The 19118-nt window shown below is 39.5% G+C and overlaps 1 protein-coding gene and 1 pseudogene across 5 annotated transcripts in view; both read left to right on the forward strand.

Moving 5' to 3' along the window:
- Tut4 (terminal uridylyl transferase 4) overlaps nt 1–19118 on the forward strand; it is a 114009-nt gene that overhangs the window by 32950 nt on the left and 61941 nt on the right. For all 5 annotated transcript variants that reach the window (XM_069987216.1, XM_069987217.1, XM_069987218.1 and 2 more), the window contains exons 6-10: nt 5074–5251; nt 7818–7906; nt 10575–10626; nt 15129–15198; nt 17669–17795. In XM_069987216.1, the coding sequence (XP_069843317.1) occupies nt 5074–5251; nt 7818–7906; nt 10575–10626; nt 15129–15198; nt 17669–17795 (516 nt within the window). The remainder of the gene's footprint in view (nt 1–5073; nt 5252–7817; nt 7907–10574; nt 10627–15128; nt 15199–17668; nt 17796–19118) is intronic.
- On the forward strand, nt 6479–6574 carry LOC138803540 (U6 spliceosomal RNA; annotated as a pseudogene).

Raw genomic sequence — 19118 nt, forward strand, 5'->3', positions numbered from 1 at the left:
CTGAGGAATCGAACCCAGGGCCTCATGCATGCAAGGCAAGCGCTCTACCACTGAGCCACCTTCCCAGCCCTGTTGCCTGTTTTTAACATAGAAGTTGTTGAATTTAAAGATTTTTTTTTCATTTTTTTGTAGGCTTTTTCCTTTTGTTCTTAATATAGTGTATTATATTGGTCAGTTTTTGTATGTTGAGCCATCTTGAATTCCTGGAATAAATCTCACTCACATTGTATAATCCTTTCCATATGTTGCTGAGTTTGATTTGTAAGTATTTTGTTGAGGTTTTTGTTGAAGGTTTTCCGTTCTCTTCCTCTTCCCTGCTATCCCTTTCTCTTCTTTTTCCTTTCTTCTCCATTGTCCTTTTTCCTTTTTTTTTTTTTTTTTTTTTCTGTTTCTTACGTTGTTATTGGGTCTTGGACTCAGGGCTTCTTGCTGTTGCTCAGCAACTGTTGCTCAGTTGCTGTTGCTTTACCACTTGAGCCACACCTCTACTCCAGCCTTTCTTATGGTTAATTGGAGATAGAATCTAGTGGACTTTGATACTCAGGCTAGTTTAGAACTGAGATTTTCAGATATTAGCCTCCTAAGTAGCTAGAATTATGTAATCTCTGATTCACCTTTTTCATACAACTTTATATTCAACCCTTAACAAATCCTATAATTTTTTTTTTTTTTTTGTAGTACTGGGGATATGAACCCAGGGCCTTGCATCTACTACTCTACCACTTGAGCCATCCCTCCACCCAACCACCAGTGGTTGTCTTTTTAGGTTTATCTTCCTTTATTTTTATTTTATTTTTTTGTCGGTCGTGGGGCTTGAATTCTGGGCCTGGGCGCTATCCCTCAGCTCGTCAGCTCAAGGCGAGCACTCTACCACTTGAGCTACAGCATCACTTCTGGCTTTTTCTGTTCATGTGGTACTTAGGAATGGAACCCAGGGCTTCATGCATGCTAGGCAAGCATTATGCCACTGAACCACCTTCCCAGAGCCTTTGAGAGTGAGTGAGTGAGTGTGTGTGAGTGAGTGTGTGTGTGTGTGTGTGTGTGTGTGTGTGTGTGTGTGTGTGATGAGGCTTGAACTCTGGGTGTGTGTGTGTGTTGGTCATGGGGCTTGAACTCTAGGCCTGGGCATTGTCCCTCAGCTCTTCAGCTCAAGGCTAGCATTCTACCACTTGAGCCTCAGTGCCACTTCTGGTTTTCTGGTGGCTTATTGGAGATAAGAGTTTCATAGACTTTCCTGCCCGGGCTGGCTTGATCTCAGCCTCCTGAATAGCTAGGATTATAGGGGTGAACCTCCGGCGCCCAGCTTAATGTATGCTTTTCTTTTCATTCTTGTTTTTTTAATTTTTTATTTTATTTATTTATTTTTTGGTCAGTTGTGGGACCTGAACTCTGGGCCTGGGCACTGTCCCTCAGCTCTTCAGCTCAAGGCTAGTGCTCTACCTCTTGAGCCACAGCGCCACTTCTGGCTTTTTGTTTATGTGGTGCTGAGGAATTGAACCCAGGGCCTCATGCATGCAAGGGAAGCAATCTACCACTGAGCCAACCTCCCAGCCCTGTTGTTTTTTTAAAAAAAATATAGTCTTGGGTCTTGAACTTAGGGCTTGGTCACTGTTCCTGAGCTTCTGTGCTTAAGTCTAGTGCTTGCTGGGCGCCAGTGGCTCTCGCCTGTAATCCGAGCTACTCAGGAGGCTGAGATCTGAGGATCAAGGTTCAAAGCCAGCCCAGGCAGGAAAGTCTGTGAAACTCTTATCTCCAGTAAACACTGAGAAAACTGGAAGTGGCACTGTAGCTCAAGTGGTAGAGTGCTAGCTAGCCTTGAGCTGAAGAGCTGAGGGACAGCACCCAGGCCCAGAGTTCAAGCCCCATGACCGACAAAAAAAAAAAAAAAAAGTCTAGTGCTCTACCACTTGAGGAATAGCTCCATTTCTAGCTTGTTTGTAATTTATTGGAGAGAAGAGTCTCTCCTGCCTGGGTTGGCTTTGAACTGTGATCCTTAGATCACATGAGTAGCTAGGATTACAGGGGTGAGTTACCAATGCCAAGTTCAAAAGATATTTTTGCCTTTGTTTTTCAATTTGCTGTTTTCTCTGTCTACAATGCTGTATTCTAGAATTAATTTATTTAAAGATGATATTGTGGCTGGAACTCAGGGCATAGACACTGTTTCTAAGCTTTTAAGCTCAAGGCTGGTGCTATACCTCTTCTGCCTGAGCTGGCTTTATATTCTAGGCATGAGCTACCGGCACCCATTCAAGAAATTTGAAACTTTGCTTCACTTTATTTAGATCTCTGCTTAAGTGTTACATGTTTGGAATTGCCTTTTTGGTTCATGGTTTACTAAAATAATGTTCCTTTCAGTCTGTAGCCTTGTATCCTGCTTTATTTATTTATTTATTTATTTATCTATGGGTCCGGTCGTGGGGCCTGAACTCTGGGCCTGGGCTCTGTCCCTCAGCTCTTCACCTCAAGGCTAGCACTCTACCACTTGAGCCATAGCGCCACTTCCGGCTTTTTTCTTTTTGCTTATGTGGTACTGAGGAATTGAACCCAGGGCCTCAGGCATGCAAGGCAAACACTCTACCACTGAGCCACCTTCCCAGCCCCTCCTGTTTTATTTTTATTTTATTTTTTAAAATTTTATTTATTTATTTATTTTGGGTGGTTGTGGGGCTTGAACTCTGGGCTTGGGTGCTGTCCATGTGCTCTTCAGCTCAAGACGAGCACTCTACCACTTGAGCCACAGTGCCACTTCTGGTTTTCTAGTGGTTTATTGGAGATAAGATTCTCCCGGACTTTCCAGCCCGGGCTGGCTTTGAACCATGCTCCTCAGATCTCAGGCTCCTAAGTAGCTAGGATTACATGTGTGAGCCACTGGTGCCTGACTCCTGTTTTATTTTTATTAACATAGTTTTGTGATATAATTTTATTTACTCATTTATTGAATTTATTTTCTTTTTCCATGGGCATGAACTTCATTAGTAATATTTATAATATATGAGGATATCAAGAGAATAGTGATATGACATCAGTGAGAATTTTTATTAAGATGATAAACTAATGGAACTGGCATAAGTCCATTAATAGCATAAGTAGAGGAGTCACGTTTGTTTATTGTCTTTTGTGTTGTGTTCCTGAAACTAGCAGAACCTTTATGGAACCTCTAATATAAAGTTAATTTTATAGGATGTTAGTCTTATGTCTTTTTTCCATTCTTTGGACAAATTCTAAAACAATTGTCTTGAAAACTTACATGGTCATCTAAGACTTAGATTATAATTAAAAATTGCAGAGGGAAAAATTTGGAGAGAGAAGGAAAGGGTGACATTGTACAAAATGAAATGTACTCATTACCTGCCTTAAGAAATGGTAACCAACCTCTCTGTATATCATCTTAATAATAACAGTAAAAAATTTTTTTTAAAGGGGGGACTGGGAAGGTGGCTCAGTGGTAGAGCGCTTGCCTTGTATGTATGAGGCCCTGGGTTCGATTCCTCAGCACCACATAAACAGAAAAAGCTGGAAGTTGCGCTGTGGCTCTAGTGGTAGGGCGCTAGCCTTGAACTGAAGAGCTGAGGGACAGCGCCCAGGCCTAGAGTTCAGGACCCACAACTGACCAAAAAAAAAAAGATTGCAAACTGGATGCTTGTGGATCAGGCCTGTAATCCTAGCTATTCAGGAGACTGAGATCTGAGGATTGCAGCCAGCATGGGCAGGAAAGTCTGTGAGACTCTTATCTCCAATAAACCACCAGAAAACCAGAGGAGGTGCTATGGCATAAGTGGAAGAGCGCTAGCCTGGAACTGAAGAGCTCAGAGACAGTGCCCAGGCCCCAGGACCACAAAAATAGATAGATAGATAGATAAATAAATAAATAAATAAATTGCAGATTGAAGAAATTTATGAGGTTGATTAATCCACTATTTTTATATTCCTAAGATAATCTTTATGTATACTGATTGAATATGACAGCAAAGTGAAATTAGAAATGTATAGAGGTCTTTAGCTATTTTTGATCTATGAGAGAGAGGCAACATCTGATAGAAGTTTGTCGTAAAAGTTAAGAGAGGGCTGGGAATATGGCTTAGTGTGGTATAGTGCATGCATGAAGCCCTTGGTTGGATTCCTCAGTATCACATAAACAGAAAAAGCCAGAAGTGGTGCTGTGGCTCAAGTGGTAGTTGTAAATAATAGTAGGGAATATAACATGTAATAATATAATCTAGAAGTTTTTTGTGGTTGTTTAACTTGATACCATATAGTCAATTTATACTTGTGATGGTTTGCTTTTGCTGCAACAAAATGATCAGCTAACTGTTAAACATGAGTATGTTGGCTTTAGTGTAGAATTTTAAGTTTTGTTTTGTTTTTTGGTTGGTCATGGGGCTTGAACTCTGGGCCTGGACGCTGTCCCTCCACTCTTCAGCTCAAGGCGAGTGCTCTACCACTTGAGCTACAGTGCCACTTCTGGTTTTCTGGTGGTTTATTGGAGATAAGAGTTTCACGGACTTTCCTGCCCAGGCTGGCTTTGAACCGTGATCCTCAGATCTCAGCCTCTGAGTAGCTAGGATTACAGCTGGGAGCCACCTGCACCCAGCTGAATTTCAAGATTTATAAAGATAATATAGTAGAACAAACATTAAAAAGTTAATAGTAATCTCCCATTTCACCTTTCATTATTTGAATCCTGCTTCAAAAAAGCAAGTCTCGGGCTGGGAAGGTGGCTCAGTGGTAGAGCGCTTGCCTTGGATGCATGAGGCCCTGGTTCAATTCCTTAGCACCACATGAGCAGAAAAAAAAAGCTGGAAGTGGTGCTATGGCTCAAGTGGTAGGGCGCTAGCCTTGAGCTGAAGAGCTGAGGGACAGCGTTCAGGCCCCATGACCGGACCTCCTCCCCCAAAAAAGAAAAGCAAGTATTTTGTGTCTTTTGTTCACTTCTGTATCCTTTGTTAATATATTTGTCTTATTTCTGATGTATGAAAGGTGAATATTGGTTAAAGTTTTATTTCTGTCCTTCTGTCCTAAATATAAAATCATTAAATAGAAACTTGTTATTGTGAAACATTCCACTAATAGGAAAAACAAGAAGAAAGTGAGCTTCGTTCTCTTCCACCTCCGTCCCCTGCTCATTTGGCTGCTTTAAGTATTGCAGTTGTTGAATTAGCAAAAGAACAAGGAATAACAGATGATGACCTCAGAGTCCGTCAGGAAATTGTGGAGGAAATGTCAAAGGTTATAATAACATTTTTACCAGGTACATTCATTTTTTATTTTAAAAATTGCAAGACTTCTTGCTTTTTCTTCTTGATCTTGGGAAAATTTCTTTTTAAAAAATTTTGACTACATTTCTTAAATATTTTAGTTTGTCTCTTCTTAAAAGTAAATGAAGGGCTGGGAAGGTAGCTCAGTGGTAGAGCGTTTGCCTTGCATGCATGAGGCCCGGGTTTGATTCCTCAGCACCACATAAGCAAAAAGAAAAGAAGCCAGAAGTGGTGCTGTGGCTCAAGTGGTAGAGCGCTAGCCTTGAGGTGAAGAGCTGAGGGACAGCGCTCAGGCTCAGAGTTCAGGCCCCACGACTGGACCCCCCCCCAAAAAAAGTAAATGAATTTAGTTGTTTCAATAGAGGAAATACTTCAATAGAGGAAAACTCAGACTTGTAATAACAAAACAAAAAAGATTTTTAAAATGCCACAGATTGGCCGGGCGCTGGTGGCTCACGCCTGTAATCCTAGCTACTCAGACGGCTGAGATCTGAGGATCACAGTTCAAAGCCAGCCCAGGCAGGAGAGACTGTGAGACTCCTATCTCCAATAAACCACCAGAAAACCGGAAGTGGTGCTTAGCTCAAGTGGTAGAGTGCTGGCCTTGAGCTAAAGAGCTGAGGGACAGCGCCCAGGCCCAGAGTTCAAGCCCCACGGCCGACCAAAAAAAAAAAAATGCCATTGATTGAAAAGCTATGGTCTAATAATATGTTTTATATTTGTTTTTGGTATTATGGATCTCTGAAGGGGCTTTAAAAAATCGATTTCTTTCAGAATAAACATTTTAACTAGTCACTGGATAAAATTGCTATTGCCTAATGGTAGGCAAAAATAAAGAATCTTGGAGGAAGCATCTTTTGGTTGAAGAGGTCAGGTTTATTTCAGACATTTATGTATAAAGTACTTGTTTGGCTTATGTTTAAAAAACTTTTTTTTATCACCATAGGATTTAAGTGAATGTTAGTTGTGGGGCTTGAACTCTGGGTCTGGGCACTGTCCCTGAGCTCTTCAGCTCAAGGCTAGTGCTCTATTACTTGAGCCCCAGTGCCATTTCTGGCTTTTTCTGTTTATGTGATGCTGAGGAATCATGCATGCGAGGCAAGCACTCTACCATTGAGCCACCTTCCCAGCCCGACTTTTTTTTTAATCAAAGGGATTTTGGAGAATTGATAAATTAGTTTCATGTAGATCTACTATGAAATTCTGAAGAAATAATACAAATGCTTGTTTTAGGATATATACTAAATTAGAATGACATAGAAAATTAGCATGGCCCTTGTGCAAAGATGACACATAAATTCATGTTCTATATTTTTGTTGGATTTTTTTTTTTTGGTTGGTTGTGGGGCTTGAACTCTGGGCCTGAGCACTATCTCAGCTCTTCAGCTCAAGGCGAGTGCTCTACCACTTGAGCTACAGCACCACTTCCTTCATGTTCTATATTTTTAAAGGTAGGTGCTAGTGAGAACAGAAGGAAGGAAGGTTGTTAGCATGGTTAGATTCTTCATGTCCATGTGTAAAAAGAATGAAGCTTATTGAAATTATTTTGAGAAGTGAGAAAAGGGGATGAGGGAGAGTGACAGGGTGATTCTGATCAAGGCATACTGTATGTATATGGACATGTAAAAAATGAACCCCTTTTACAATTTGTTGATACTTGTAAAAATGTGAAAAAAATGTGGTTAGCTGATAGGTTACAATTTCACATTCATGTGAGATGAACTATAAAATGAAATACGATTAAAATGGAAAAAATTCATTGTTACTTCTTCTATAAGCATTGTTATTTCTACTGTAAGTTTCTTCCCTAAATAATCAGTTGAATCCTAGTTTGTATTATAAAATAATTAAATACTATTATTAGATTAGATATGTAATTTTTATGATTTTAATGACTTTTAGATACATTGTAAATGAAAGTAGACTTTATACAAGTTAAGTGGGCATTTTAAAATTTCTAAGAAAGTAAGCCTACCAATCAGTACCAGTCATATCCTTTGATAAGTTTGTTTAAATATATTATTTCATTATTTTCAAAATAACACGTCTCATAGCCTATAGCATTTTTGTGGTTTAGATTTGAGATATCAGTTGATTTGGCCTTACTTTGTCCATTTAAGAGTGTTTTAATAGTGTTTATGTTGACTTTCCCATTCAATGCTTTATCTCATGTAAGTATCTGAAAATAAACACAGGTGTTGTCAATAGCTGTAGCTAGTTTAGTACATTTATTAGTTATAAATTGAATGTCAAATATGTTCTCAGTCATATCTAAATTAATTATACTAAAAATTCACTTGAATACTAAAAGTTTTATGAGAATCTCTCCTCTCTGATCCTGTATCCCGTAATTGGGAAATGTTTTATTGTTTTATATATTTTATTGTTATATATATTTTATTGTTTTATATATTTATCGAACAAATCAATATTAGAAAAAATCAATATTAGAAATAAAATCAAATACATAAAGTATATGAAGTTTTCCTCATTTTCCTATATTTTATATTATACCTATTAACACAGTTTCATGCTTTATGTATTTTTCCTTTGTTCCAGAATGTTCCCTTAGGTTGTATGGCTCTTCTCTGACTAAGTTTGCTTTGAAAAGTAGTGATGTTAATATAGATATAAAATTTCCTTCCAAGGTAAGTAGGAACAAACCTTCCCTGTGTGTTTCTTATTTAGTTCTTAAATTTTATTGGGCAGTATTTTTAGAGAAGTGGGTAGCGCAATATAGAAAACTGTGTTTTGCAGTATTAAGATCATGACTTAAGAATGTTTTTGGAAATTTCAAGTCTAGGGTGAAAGAAAGCAGAAAAGGAAGATAATAAAAGGATAAAGTGCTTGTATTTGAGCATGTTGAATGGTTCTTACTTCTGGTGAGCCAGTATACAAAGTGGAAGAGTTTTGAAACAAGACAGTGTTGGTTGAAATCTAGGCTGCAAAGAACAAGATACTTGACCTTCCTGAGCCTCAGTTGTATCATTTCCAAAAGAGGGATAAAAAATAGTAAATGAGGTCAGACACACAGATACACAGACTTGTCTGTCTGTCTGTCTGTCTGCCTGCCTGCCTGTCTGTCTGCCTGTCTGCCTCTCTCTCTCTCTCTCTCTCTCTCTCTCTCTCTCTCTCTCTCTCTCACACACACACACACACACACACACACACACACACACACACTAGATATATAGTGCCTGGGAATGATGAATACTTTTTTTTTGGGGGGGGGGTGTCCAGTCATGGGGCCTGAACTCTGGGCCTGAGTGCTGTCCCTCAGCTCTTCAGCTCAAGGCTAGCACTCTACCACTTGAGCCACAGGGCCACTTCTGGATTTTTTTCTTTTTGCTTATGTGGTGCTGAGGAATCGAACCCAGGGCCTCAGGCATGCAAGGCAAGCATTCTACCACTGAGCCACCTTCCCAGCCCGATGAATACTTTTAGTAGGAGCTATACAGTTATCAACATTATTGTAATGTTTGTACTTCTAACATTGCTTATTCATAATTTTATGTTTAAATTAAAAAATATGTTCAAGTATGATTGATTTAGGTAAAAATTTGGTGTTTTTACTTTACTATTAATGTATGGTTATTAAATGTGTGTATATATGTATGTATGTATGTATGTATGATGCTGCAGGTGCTTGAACTCTAGGCCTCATGATTTTGCTTGGCTTTTTGCTTGCTCTACCATTTGAGCAATGCTTCCATCTCTAGCCTTTTGCTAATTAACTGGAGATAAGAATTATCTCTCAGACTTGCTTCTCTGGGTTCATTTCAAATCTGGATTATCAGATCTCAACCTTGTGAATAGCTAGAAATTATAGGCATGAGCCACTGGCATAAGGATATTGAATACTTTTTTTTTTTTTTTTTTTTTTTTGTCGGTCATGGGGCTTGAACTCTGGGCCTGGGCGTTGTCCCTCAGCTCTTCAGCTCAAGGCGAGCGCTCTACCACTTGAGCTACAGCGCCACTTCCGGTTTTCTGGTGGTTTTATTGGAGATAGGAGTCTCACGGTCTTTCTTGCCCGGGCTGGCTTTGAACCGCGATCCTCAGATCTCAGCCTCCTGAGTAGCTAGGATTACAGGCGTGAGCCACCAGCGCCCGGCTAGGATATTGAATACTTTTAACTAGTAGTTTAAATAGTATACTTTCAGGTTCTTTTTTTTCCCCCAGTCGTTGGGCCTGAACTCTGGGCCTGGGCACTGTCTCTCAGCTCTTCAGCTCAAGGCTAGTGCTCTACCATTTGAGCCATAGCACCACTTCCGGCTTTTTTTTCTTTTTGCTTATGTGGTGCTGAGGAATCGAACCCAGGGCCTCAGGCATGCAAGTCAAGCACTCTACCACTGAGCCACCTTCCCAGCCCTACTTTAAGGTTCTTAACAACTTTATGGTGTGTGTGTGTGTGTGTGTGTGTGTGTGTGTGTGTGTGTGTGTGTGTGTGTGTGTGTGTGTGTGTGTGTGTGTGTGTGTGTGTGTGTGTGTGTGTGTGTGTGTGTGTGTGTGTGTGTGTGTGTGTGTGTGTGTGTGTGTGTGTGTGTGTGTACGCACGCACATGTGCCAGTTATCGGGCTTGAACTCGGTCTGGATGCTATACATAACTTTTTTTACTCAAGGCTGATGTTCTACTTGAACTGCAGCTCCCCTTCTGGCTCTTTGCTAGTTAATTGGATATAAGAATTTTACAGACTTTTCCCTTGGGCTAGCTTCCAACCTTGATCCTTGGATCTCAGCTTCCTGAGTAGCTAGGGTTGCAGATGAGAGCAACCAGGACCTGACTTTAACAACTTCTTTTTAATAACTATTTAGTAAGCAAGAATGTTTTTTACATTTGTCTCACTATGCAATTCTAGAATCTTTGTCACTATAAGAGCATACTAACTTCAGGAGTGTTTCTGGAATAATTGTGATATATTTAATCTTCTGTAAATAAGATTTGTTGACATAAAAGTAAATACTATCCTATTTTATAATTTTAAAATATTGTGTGATTTTATTTAACTGTTATTTAATGAGATTGAATATTCTTTCTTTTTTTTTTTGGGTCCGGTCATGGGCCTGAACTCTGGGCCTGGGCGCTGTCCCTCAGTTTTTCAGCACAAGGCTAGCGCTCTACCACTTGAGCCACAGCGCCACTTCTGGCTTTTTTCTTTTTGCTTATGTGGTGCTGAGGAATAGAACCCAGGGCCTCATGCATACAAGGCAAGCGCTCTACCACTGAGCCACCTTCCTAGCCCCGAGATTGAATATTCTTAAATGATCTATTACTTCTACTTAAAAATTTGTATGTTAATTTAGTCTTAAACTTTTTAGATGAATCATCCAGACCTTCTGATACAAGTGCTTGGAATTTTGAAAAAAAGTGGTGAGTTTCTTTTTTTCCTTCTTTTTGTCTTTTTAAAGGCATATATATTAATATGTTTAACCAAATTAGAGTAAAAACTGCTAGAATGTTTTATTCTTTGTTAATTACATATGGACAGATATGTGTACGTTCATTATATTTGCTAAGTATATCAACCATATGGTTTATCTGTTGATTAGGTCAATTTAAAAAATTGTTGGAAGTGGCGCTCTGGCTCAAATTGGCAGAATACTAGCAAAAGAGCTGGGGGACAGCGCTGACGCCCAGAATTCAAGCCCCACGACAAAAAAAAAAAAACTTGTCAAATTTAAAAAGGCTACTGTACTTCAAAACTAAAATATATTAGCTTTTAATACAAGTTTTCTTTTTTGTTTTTGTTGGTCATGGGGCTTGAACTCTGGGCCTGGGCGCTATCCCTGAGCTCTTCAGCTCAAGGTGAGCACTCTACCACTGGAGCCATAGTGCCACTTTCAGTTTTTTGTTGGTTAATTGGAGATAAGAGTCTGACAGACTTTCCTGTCCGGGCTAGCTTTGAACCAGGATCCTCAGATCAGCCTCCTGAGTAGCTAGGATTACAGACGTGAGTCACCAGGGCTTACACGTTTCCTTTTTTGTTTTGTTTTGTTTTGTTTTGTTTTTGTTTTTGTTTTTTTGCCAGTCGTGGGGCATGAACTCTGGGCCTGGGCACTGTCCCTCAGCTCAGCTCTTCAGCTCAAGGCTAGTGCTCTACCACTTGAGCCACAATGCCACTTCTGGCTTTTTCTGCTTATGTGGTGCTGAGGAATCTAACTCAGGGCCTCATGGATGCAAGGCAAGTACTCTACCACTGAGCCACCTTCCCAGCCCCACGTTTCCTTTTATGTTCAGTTTTATCTCACACTTTTGCTTTTTGTAGTTTCATTTAACCTACAATCAACCACAATCTAAAATTACTAAGTGAAACACAAAGATAAATAATTCATAAGTTTAAAATTATATCCTTCTGCATAGCCACTCACCTATTATTTAGTACCTGTCTTGTTTATCAGATTATTGGTCCATCTGTTGCAGTAACATGCACAAAGAGAGACCACATTTATATAACTTTTATTATGTTGTTATAATCGTTCTATTTTACTACAGTTATTGTTGTTAATCTCTTACTGTGTCCAATTTATAAATTAAATTTTATCAAGGATGTATATGATTAGGAAAAAATGAATATAAGGGTATTGGTATCTGTGGTTGCAAACGGTCTTGCAGGTAAGAAGGGACTACGGTGTTACAGGTATTTCACGTACTAAGGAATATAAGAAAACTTACAGTCATTAAGAAGTCATTGATGAAGGAAGGCTAGGGAGAGATGGAATTAAAATGCATTTGTTAAACAGGCTTTTCTTATCTTAAAATAGTGATATTAATCTAATTTAATCATTTATATTACATTAGGAGTCATACCTAGTAGATGTTTCCTATGTGCCTTACCTGGATTGCATTTCTAAACAAGACATTCATAGAGGTAAAACAAGACAAAACAAAACAAAACAATTGATGCTTCAAACTAAGCCATGATCATATATTATAAATTTGTAATTTCTTGATTTTTATTTCTTTCCTATTCTCCTTTCTTCTATCTCTACCTCTCCTCCTCCCTCCCCCTGTTGTTAGAACCTAAGCCCTCATGTGTGCTAGACAAGCAAGAACTGAACAACAAACTCAGCCCTGCTTTTCTTGTTATAAAGTCAATATTCAGAGCTCAGGATCAGTATCCAGACTTTCAGGCTCAGATTTTAATTTTGCCATTATCTACATATGATTTCAGTGTTACTATTTCAATGTTCTCAACTGTTTTATGGTAATAATATGTTTTTTAAAAAAATCTGTACTAGAGTTTGAATATAGGGCTTTGTGCTTGCTTGGCAGGAGCTATATCACTTTATCATACCTTCGTCTATTTTTCCTTTTATTTTTGCATTTAATTAAAAAATATTTTTTGTACCCATAATAGGGCTTTTGGCTTTTTGGTGGTGTATTATAGAAAAGAGTTACAGACTGCCTAGGCTGGTTTTTGAACTGCAATCCTCAGATCTCAGTCTCCTGAGTAGCTAGGATTATAGGCATGAGTCACCAGTGCCTATTCTTTGATAGTTTTTTTTTTTTTTTTTTATTGTTTCATGCCAGATACTTTACCTGGCAAAAACATCTGCAATTTGGTTAGAAAGTTGGCATTTTTTTTCTTTTCAAATTCTTTATTGTGATTAAGTGATTATATGATTTCTCAAATTTCTACAGTATTGTGAGATAGTGATGCTTAGTTAGTCACAAACACATTCTAACTTTCATGGGGCAAATTGTCTATTGTGGTCTATAACATTTATGAGTTCTCTGAGCTTTGACAATACAATTATTTCTTCCATATTGGGTGATATGTACATTTCTTTTGTTTTGCATAGCATCAGCTGTTCCCTGTTTTCTACTCGATCCTTCCCTCCCATTGCTGCCATTGAGTTGATTAGTTCATTTTGATCAATGTCCAGTATAGCGGATGGGTCCCGCTGCTGTACATTTTTCCCTGATTCCCTCTAGTTCTGTGTCTTCCTCCTGGTTTTCCTCCAGTGTGTACATATATACCATATATGTGATCAGCATGGGGTTATTCAATACTGATTCCACCAGATGAGTGGAAATCCTTTGTTTCTTAAGCCTTGTTAATTTTGTCGTATCACCTTACATTTTGGATTTAACATCCACTAAGATAGCATATTTTTAAGGCTTTATTTTTTCATCGATTCTAATGTTAATTCTAAAGTCCTTTTGCTTTTTGCCTATCAGCCCTATCAACTGTTAGTACTTCCTGTTGTCCATTATCCTGGGAAATGAGTTTGTAGGGAATGAGTTTGATATAGTTTGTGCTGCAAAGTTATTTTAATATAGCTTTCTTCATTAATACTTACTTCTAACTACACAGAAGCTTTAATGTATGTTATAGATAAGAGGTAGATTCAGCTTTTACCTCTTTAGACTTACTCGGTGTCATACCTTTAAAATACATCCTTTCCACTAAAATACATTAGTGGATCATCAAGTCATATAAGTTTATAAAACAATTTTATTTAAAATTATGCTTTTATATCTTCATTGTTTCTCTACAGACCTGTAATCTACAACATTTTTATTCCATTTTTTTTTTTTTTTTTGTCTGTCATGGGGCCTGAACTCTGGGGCGCTGTCCCTCAGCTCTTCAGCTCAAGTCTAGCGCTCTACTACTTGAGCCACAGTACCACTTCTAGCTTTTTCTGCTTATGTGGTCCTGAGGAATCAAACCCAGGGCTTCATGCATGCAAGGCAAGCACTGTACCACTGAGCCACCTTCCCAGCCCTGATTTTTATTCTATATTTGTGTTCCAGATCCCCATTGAGCCCTTTGTGCTTCTTCATTGACATAGCCACCATGCATATTAAGTTTCTGACAGGGGGCTGGGAATGTGGCTCAGTGGTGGAGCGCTTACCTCACATATGTGAGACCCTGGGTTTGATTCCTCAGCACCAATACACAGAAAAGGCTGGAAGTGGCATTGTGGCTCAAGTAGTAGAGTGCTAGCCTTGAGCAAAAAGTTGCTCAGGGACAGTGCCCAGGCCCTGAGTTCAACCCTAGGACTGGCAAAAAATAAAAAAATAGAAAAATGTGACATAGGTCTCCAGCACTTAAAAAAAAAAAAAGAACAATTCTAGCAAGAACTTTGAGATTCCATCGTTTCAAATGAAATAATATGGGCTGGGAAGGTGGCTTAGTGGTAGAGTGCTTGCCTTGTATGCATGAGGCCCTGGGTTCGATTCCTCAGCACCACATAAGCAAAAAGCCAGAAGTGGCACTGTGGCTCATTTGAGCTGAAGAGCTGAGGGACAGCACTTAGGCTCAGAGTTCAGGCCCCACGACTGGCAAAAAAGAAAAAAAAAAGTCCTTCTGTTTTTATTTAAATAATGTTAATCCATCTATCTTTATTCAATATAGTATAAGGCCTATAGAAAAAGACTTAAGTTGTAAAAGTGCTTAATCGTGGTAGGTCTTCTTTGACATTTGTATTAGGAACACTTTTCATTAACAGGAAATTAGGCTATCAGCAATTAGCATCTGAAAGCATTAAACTGCAAACATGATAGGTCCGCATTTGTGGTTCCTATGGAAATAATCCTCAGAAGTAAGTAGTAACCTTTCTTTGCTATTTTAGGGAAGTATTAAGAACTTATATACTTACTTGGAAATATTGCAACTTTCAGGGATGTTAATTAAAGCCTTTCTTCTTAAGATGATTGTTATTTTCAGACAGTATTTGGGACTGTACCTATGGTTTGTGTTATACAACAAATGACACTAAGAGAGGTAAGATACCCTGTTAGCTTGATTCAAATGGGAAGAGTGGATTATCCCACAGAACTAATGACATTTAGAAGGAAACTGCTGCTTAACTATTGAATAAGTTCTTTAGAGATGTTGACTTTAGCTTACTTTTCTTTCCCTTCAGTATTATATATAGATGTGGAATCTGACTTTCATGCTAAAGTTCCTGTTGTGGTGTGCAAGGATCGCAAAAGGTTGGTAACAGTGAAGAGGTAGGTGTGTGTGTGTGTGTGTGTGTGTGTGTGTGTGTGTGTGTGTGTGTGTGTGTGTGTGTGTGTGTGTGTGTGTGTGTGTGTGTGTGTGTGTGTGTGTGTGTGTGTGTGTGTGTGTGTGTGTGTGTGTGTGTGTGTGTACAACTTTCTGTTTATGTGGCACTGAGGAATTGAACCAGGGCTTCATGCATGCTAGACAAGTACTCTACCACTAAGCCACATTCCCAGCTGACACATATTTCTTTAAAAAAAATCTAAAAAACCAAACTTGAAGTTAACATTTCCAGAGAAAATATTTTTAGATTTCTATCTTGTTAGTTGATAGCTGTTTTCTGTTCATTAAAAATAGCAAGCCTCCAGGTGCCAGTAGCTCATGCCTGTAATTCTAGCCACTCAGGAAATACGAGGATTACGATTTGAAGCCAAGGGGAGAAAAGGTATCATGTTGTCCTCACATTCTGTGACTCTTATCTCCATTTAGCCACTCAAAAAAGTTGGAAGTGGTCAGGCATCAGTGGCTCATGCCTGTACTCCTAGCTACTCAGGAGGCTGAGATCTGAGGATTATGGTTCAAATCGAGCCAGGACAGGAAAGTCTATGAGACTCTTATTTCTAATAAACCACCACAAAACAGGAAGTGGCGCTTTGGCTCAAGTAGTACAGCACCCTCCTAGAGCTGAAGAGCTGAGGGACAGTACCCAGGCCCAGGGTTCAAGCCTCACGAACTACAGAAAAAAAAAAAAAAAAGAAGTGGAACTGTGGCTCAAAGTGGTAAAGTATTAGCCTTGAGCAATTTTGCTCAGGGACAGCCTAGATTCAAGCCCCATGTCAGAGAAGAAAAAAAAATTAGCAAGTACAGGTAAACAATAAATAGGATTATCATATAATTCTCTAGGCAAAATTTTCAGTGTTTACTTACTCATCCAACAGTATTAATTTAGGAACTGCACCAATCCAGACATTTATTAATGAGAAATAGTCTCCCTTGTTAAAGATCTCACTGTTAGAGTAGTTTTTGGTTTACTAAAGTTGAAATGAATTATTGGACATTAATCTTGCCATTCTAGTCAGTTGTCTAAAGGATTGAGGGGACAAAGTGCCGTTGATAAAGGAAACTAAAATAGTTATTTGAGATTAATGTAGAAGTTATAGAAATAATACAGAATTATAAGTATTGTATTGATTTCTAACTTGTATTTTTTTTTTTTTTTTTTTGTGAGTGGTGGGGCTTAAACTCTGGGCTTGGGCACTGTCTCTTCACTTTTCAGCTCAAAGCCAGTGCTCTACTGCTTGAGCCACAGCACCACTTCCGGATTTCTAGTGGTTTATTGGAGATAAGAGTCTCATGGACTTGCCTGCCCGGGCTGGCTTTGAACCATGATCCTCAGATCTCAGCCTCCTGAGTAGCTAGGATTATAAGTGTGAGCCATTGGTGCCTGGCTTTTGTTTTTCTTAAATTTTAAGATTAACGTATTTTCTATAGCTAGAATAGTCCATGAGGATCTAGTTTGCTTACTTGATTTTCCCTTCCTTCCCTTCCTTTCCTCCCTTCCTCCCTCCCTCCCTCCTTTTTTCCCTCCCTCCCACCCTCTCTTTTCTCTCTTTCTCTCTTTCTCTCTTTCTCTCTTTCTCTCTCTCTCTTTCTCTCTCTTTCTCTCTCTCTCCCTTCCTTCCTTCCTTCCTTCCTTCCTTCCTTCCTTCCTTCCTTCCTTCCTTCCTTCCTTCCTTCCTTCCTTCCTTCCTTCCTTTCTGTTGGCCATGGGGCTTGAACTCTGGGCCTGGGTGTTGTCCCTCAGCTCTGTAGCTCAAGGCAAGGGCTCTACCGCTTGAGCCACACCACCACTTCTGGTTTTCTGGTGATTAAGTGGAGATAAGAATCTCATGGACTTTTCTTGCCCAGGCTGGCTTTGAAGGCATCCTCAGATCTCAGCCTCCTGAGTAGGTAGGATTATAGACGTGATCCACCCACACCTGGCTCAACTACCTTATTTTCTGTGTTAGAAATTTGAGACAGGGAAAAGTTAAACATTTGTCCAAATGTAAATAACTTAGGACAAAAATAAGAACTGGAAGCAACCTGACTCTTGTGTGGTGGATACAGTATTCCTTTGTCCTTTTAGTATTTAGGGTATTATGATTAATCAGCAAACACTCAACACTTGAGCCATACCCACAATCCTTTTTTGAGTTATTTTTCTAATAGTGTCTCACAGTATTGCCCATGGTTGACCTGAATGATGATTTTTCCTATCTATGCCTCCTAGTGTGTGGTAGACTTACTAGATTGAGACGGAGGCCTCACTAGCTCTTAGCACAGAAATTGTGCTTGGAATGCAGGTGTGAGCCACTTGTGTAGTTAGGATTGTAGGCATGAGCCATTGGCGCCCCATGAATTATTTTGCTTTTTAAGATACCATTCAACACAGTGAAACTGTTTCTTTCTCATTCACAGTGGTTTACTTTGTAGAGTGAGTGCAGGAAATGATATGGCATGTCTCACTACTGATTTACTTGCTGCTCTTGGCAAAATGGAACCTGTCTTTACTCCATTGGTGTTAGCCTTTCGCTATTGGGCTAAGGTAAGTGGAATAGAATAAAAATTACCTAACTCTTAAAATAAATCAAGCTTTTGTTTTATACTGACATATAACATAAATCATAGCACATGGAAGAAAATAGTTATTTGAATTTCTGGTCATGAAAATAAAGTTTTGTTTCACTGGGTGTTTTTTTTTTTTTTTTTTGTCAGTTGTGGGGCTTGAACTGCCTGGGCGCTGTCCCTGAGCCTTTTTGTGCTTGTGCTCAAAGCTAGCCCTCTACCCCCCGAGCCACACCACCATTCCTGGTTTTTGAGTGGTTAATTGGAAATAAGAATCTCATAAGGAGGGCTGGGAAGGTGGCTCAGTGGTAGAGCGCTTGCCTTGCATGCCTGAGGCCCTGGGTTTTTCCCTAGCACCACATAATCAAAAAGAAAAAAAGCCGGAAGTGGCGCTGTGGTTCAAGTGGTAGAGCGCTAGCCTTGAGCTGAAGAGCTGAGGGACAGCGCCCAGGCCTAGAGTTCAGGCCCCACGACCGGACCCCCCCCCCAAAAAAAAAAAAAAAGAATCTCATGGGGGTTTTTCTATCCAGTTTAGTTTTGAACTGCAATCCTTAGATCTCAGCTTCTTGAGGAGCTAGGATTACAGGTGCAAATAAAGTTTTAAACTGTATACTGGTGGCTCACGCCTGTAATCCTAGCTACTCAGAAGGCTGATATCTGAGGATCAAGACTGTAAGCTAGCTGGGGCAAGCGAAACCAAGAGACTCTCTTCTCTAAAAGCAAAAAGTGGGAAGTGAAGGTTTGGTGCAATTGGTAAAGTGAAAAAGATAAGCAGGAGTACCAGGCCCTGAATTTGAGCCCCAATACTAGTACACACAAAAAACATACAGCCTGTGCAGGTGGCTCATACCTATAATCCTAGCTACTCAGGAGGCTGAGATCTGAGCATCACTATTCAAAGCCAACCCAAGCAGAAAAGTCCATGAACTCCTGCCTCCAATTATTCACCAAACAGCTACAGTTCAGGTGGTGGAAGGCTAGCCAGGACTGAGACACACACATGCACACGCATGCACGCACACATACACACATGCATGTATCAGCTTCGGCAGGAAAGTTCTTGAGATTCATCTCCGGTTAACACCCCAAAGTCAGAAGTGGAACTATGGCTGTAGTGGTCAAGCATTAGCTTGAACAGAAAAACTCAAGGACTTTGCCTAGGTCCTGAGTTCAAGCTCCAGAATCTGCACAAGAAAAAAAAAAGTTAATGACTTATAGATCTACAGTAGTTCCAGATGGGATATATTCCAAGACCCCCTGTGGGTGTGTGGGAACTTGGGTGGAACTAAAATACAACCCCCCC

The sequence above is a fragment of the Dipodomys merriami genome, unplaced genomic scaffold (assembly GCF_024711535.1).
Source record: "Dipodomys merriami isolate MVZ:Mamm:240054 unplaced genomic scaffold, mDipMer1.0.p SCAF_34, whole genome shotgun sequence".
NCBI lineage: Eukaryota > Metazoa > Chordata > Mammalia > Rodentia > Heteromyidae > Dipodomys > Dipodomys merriami.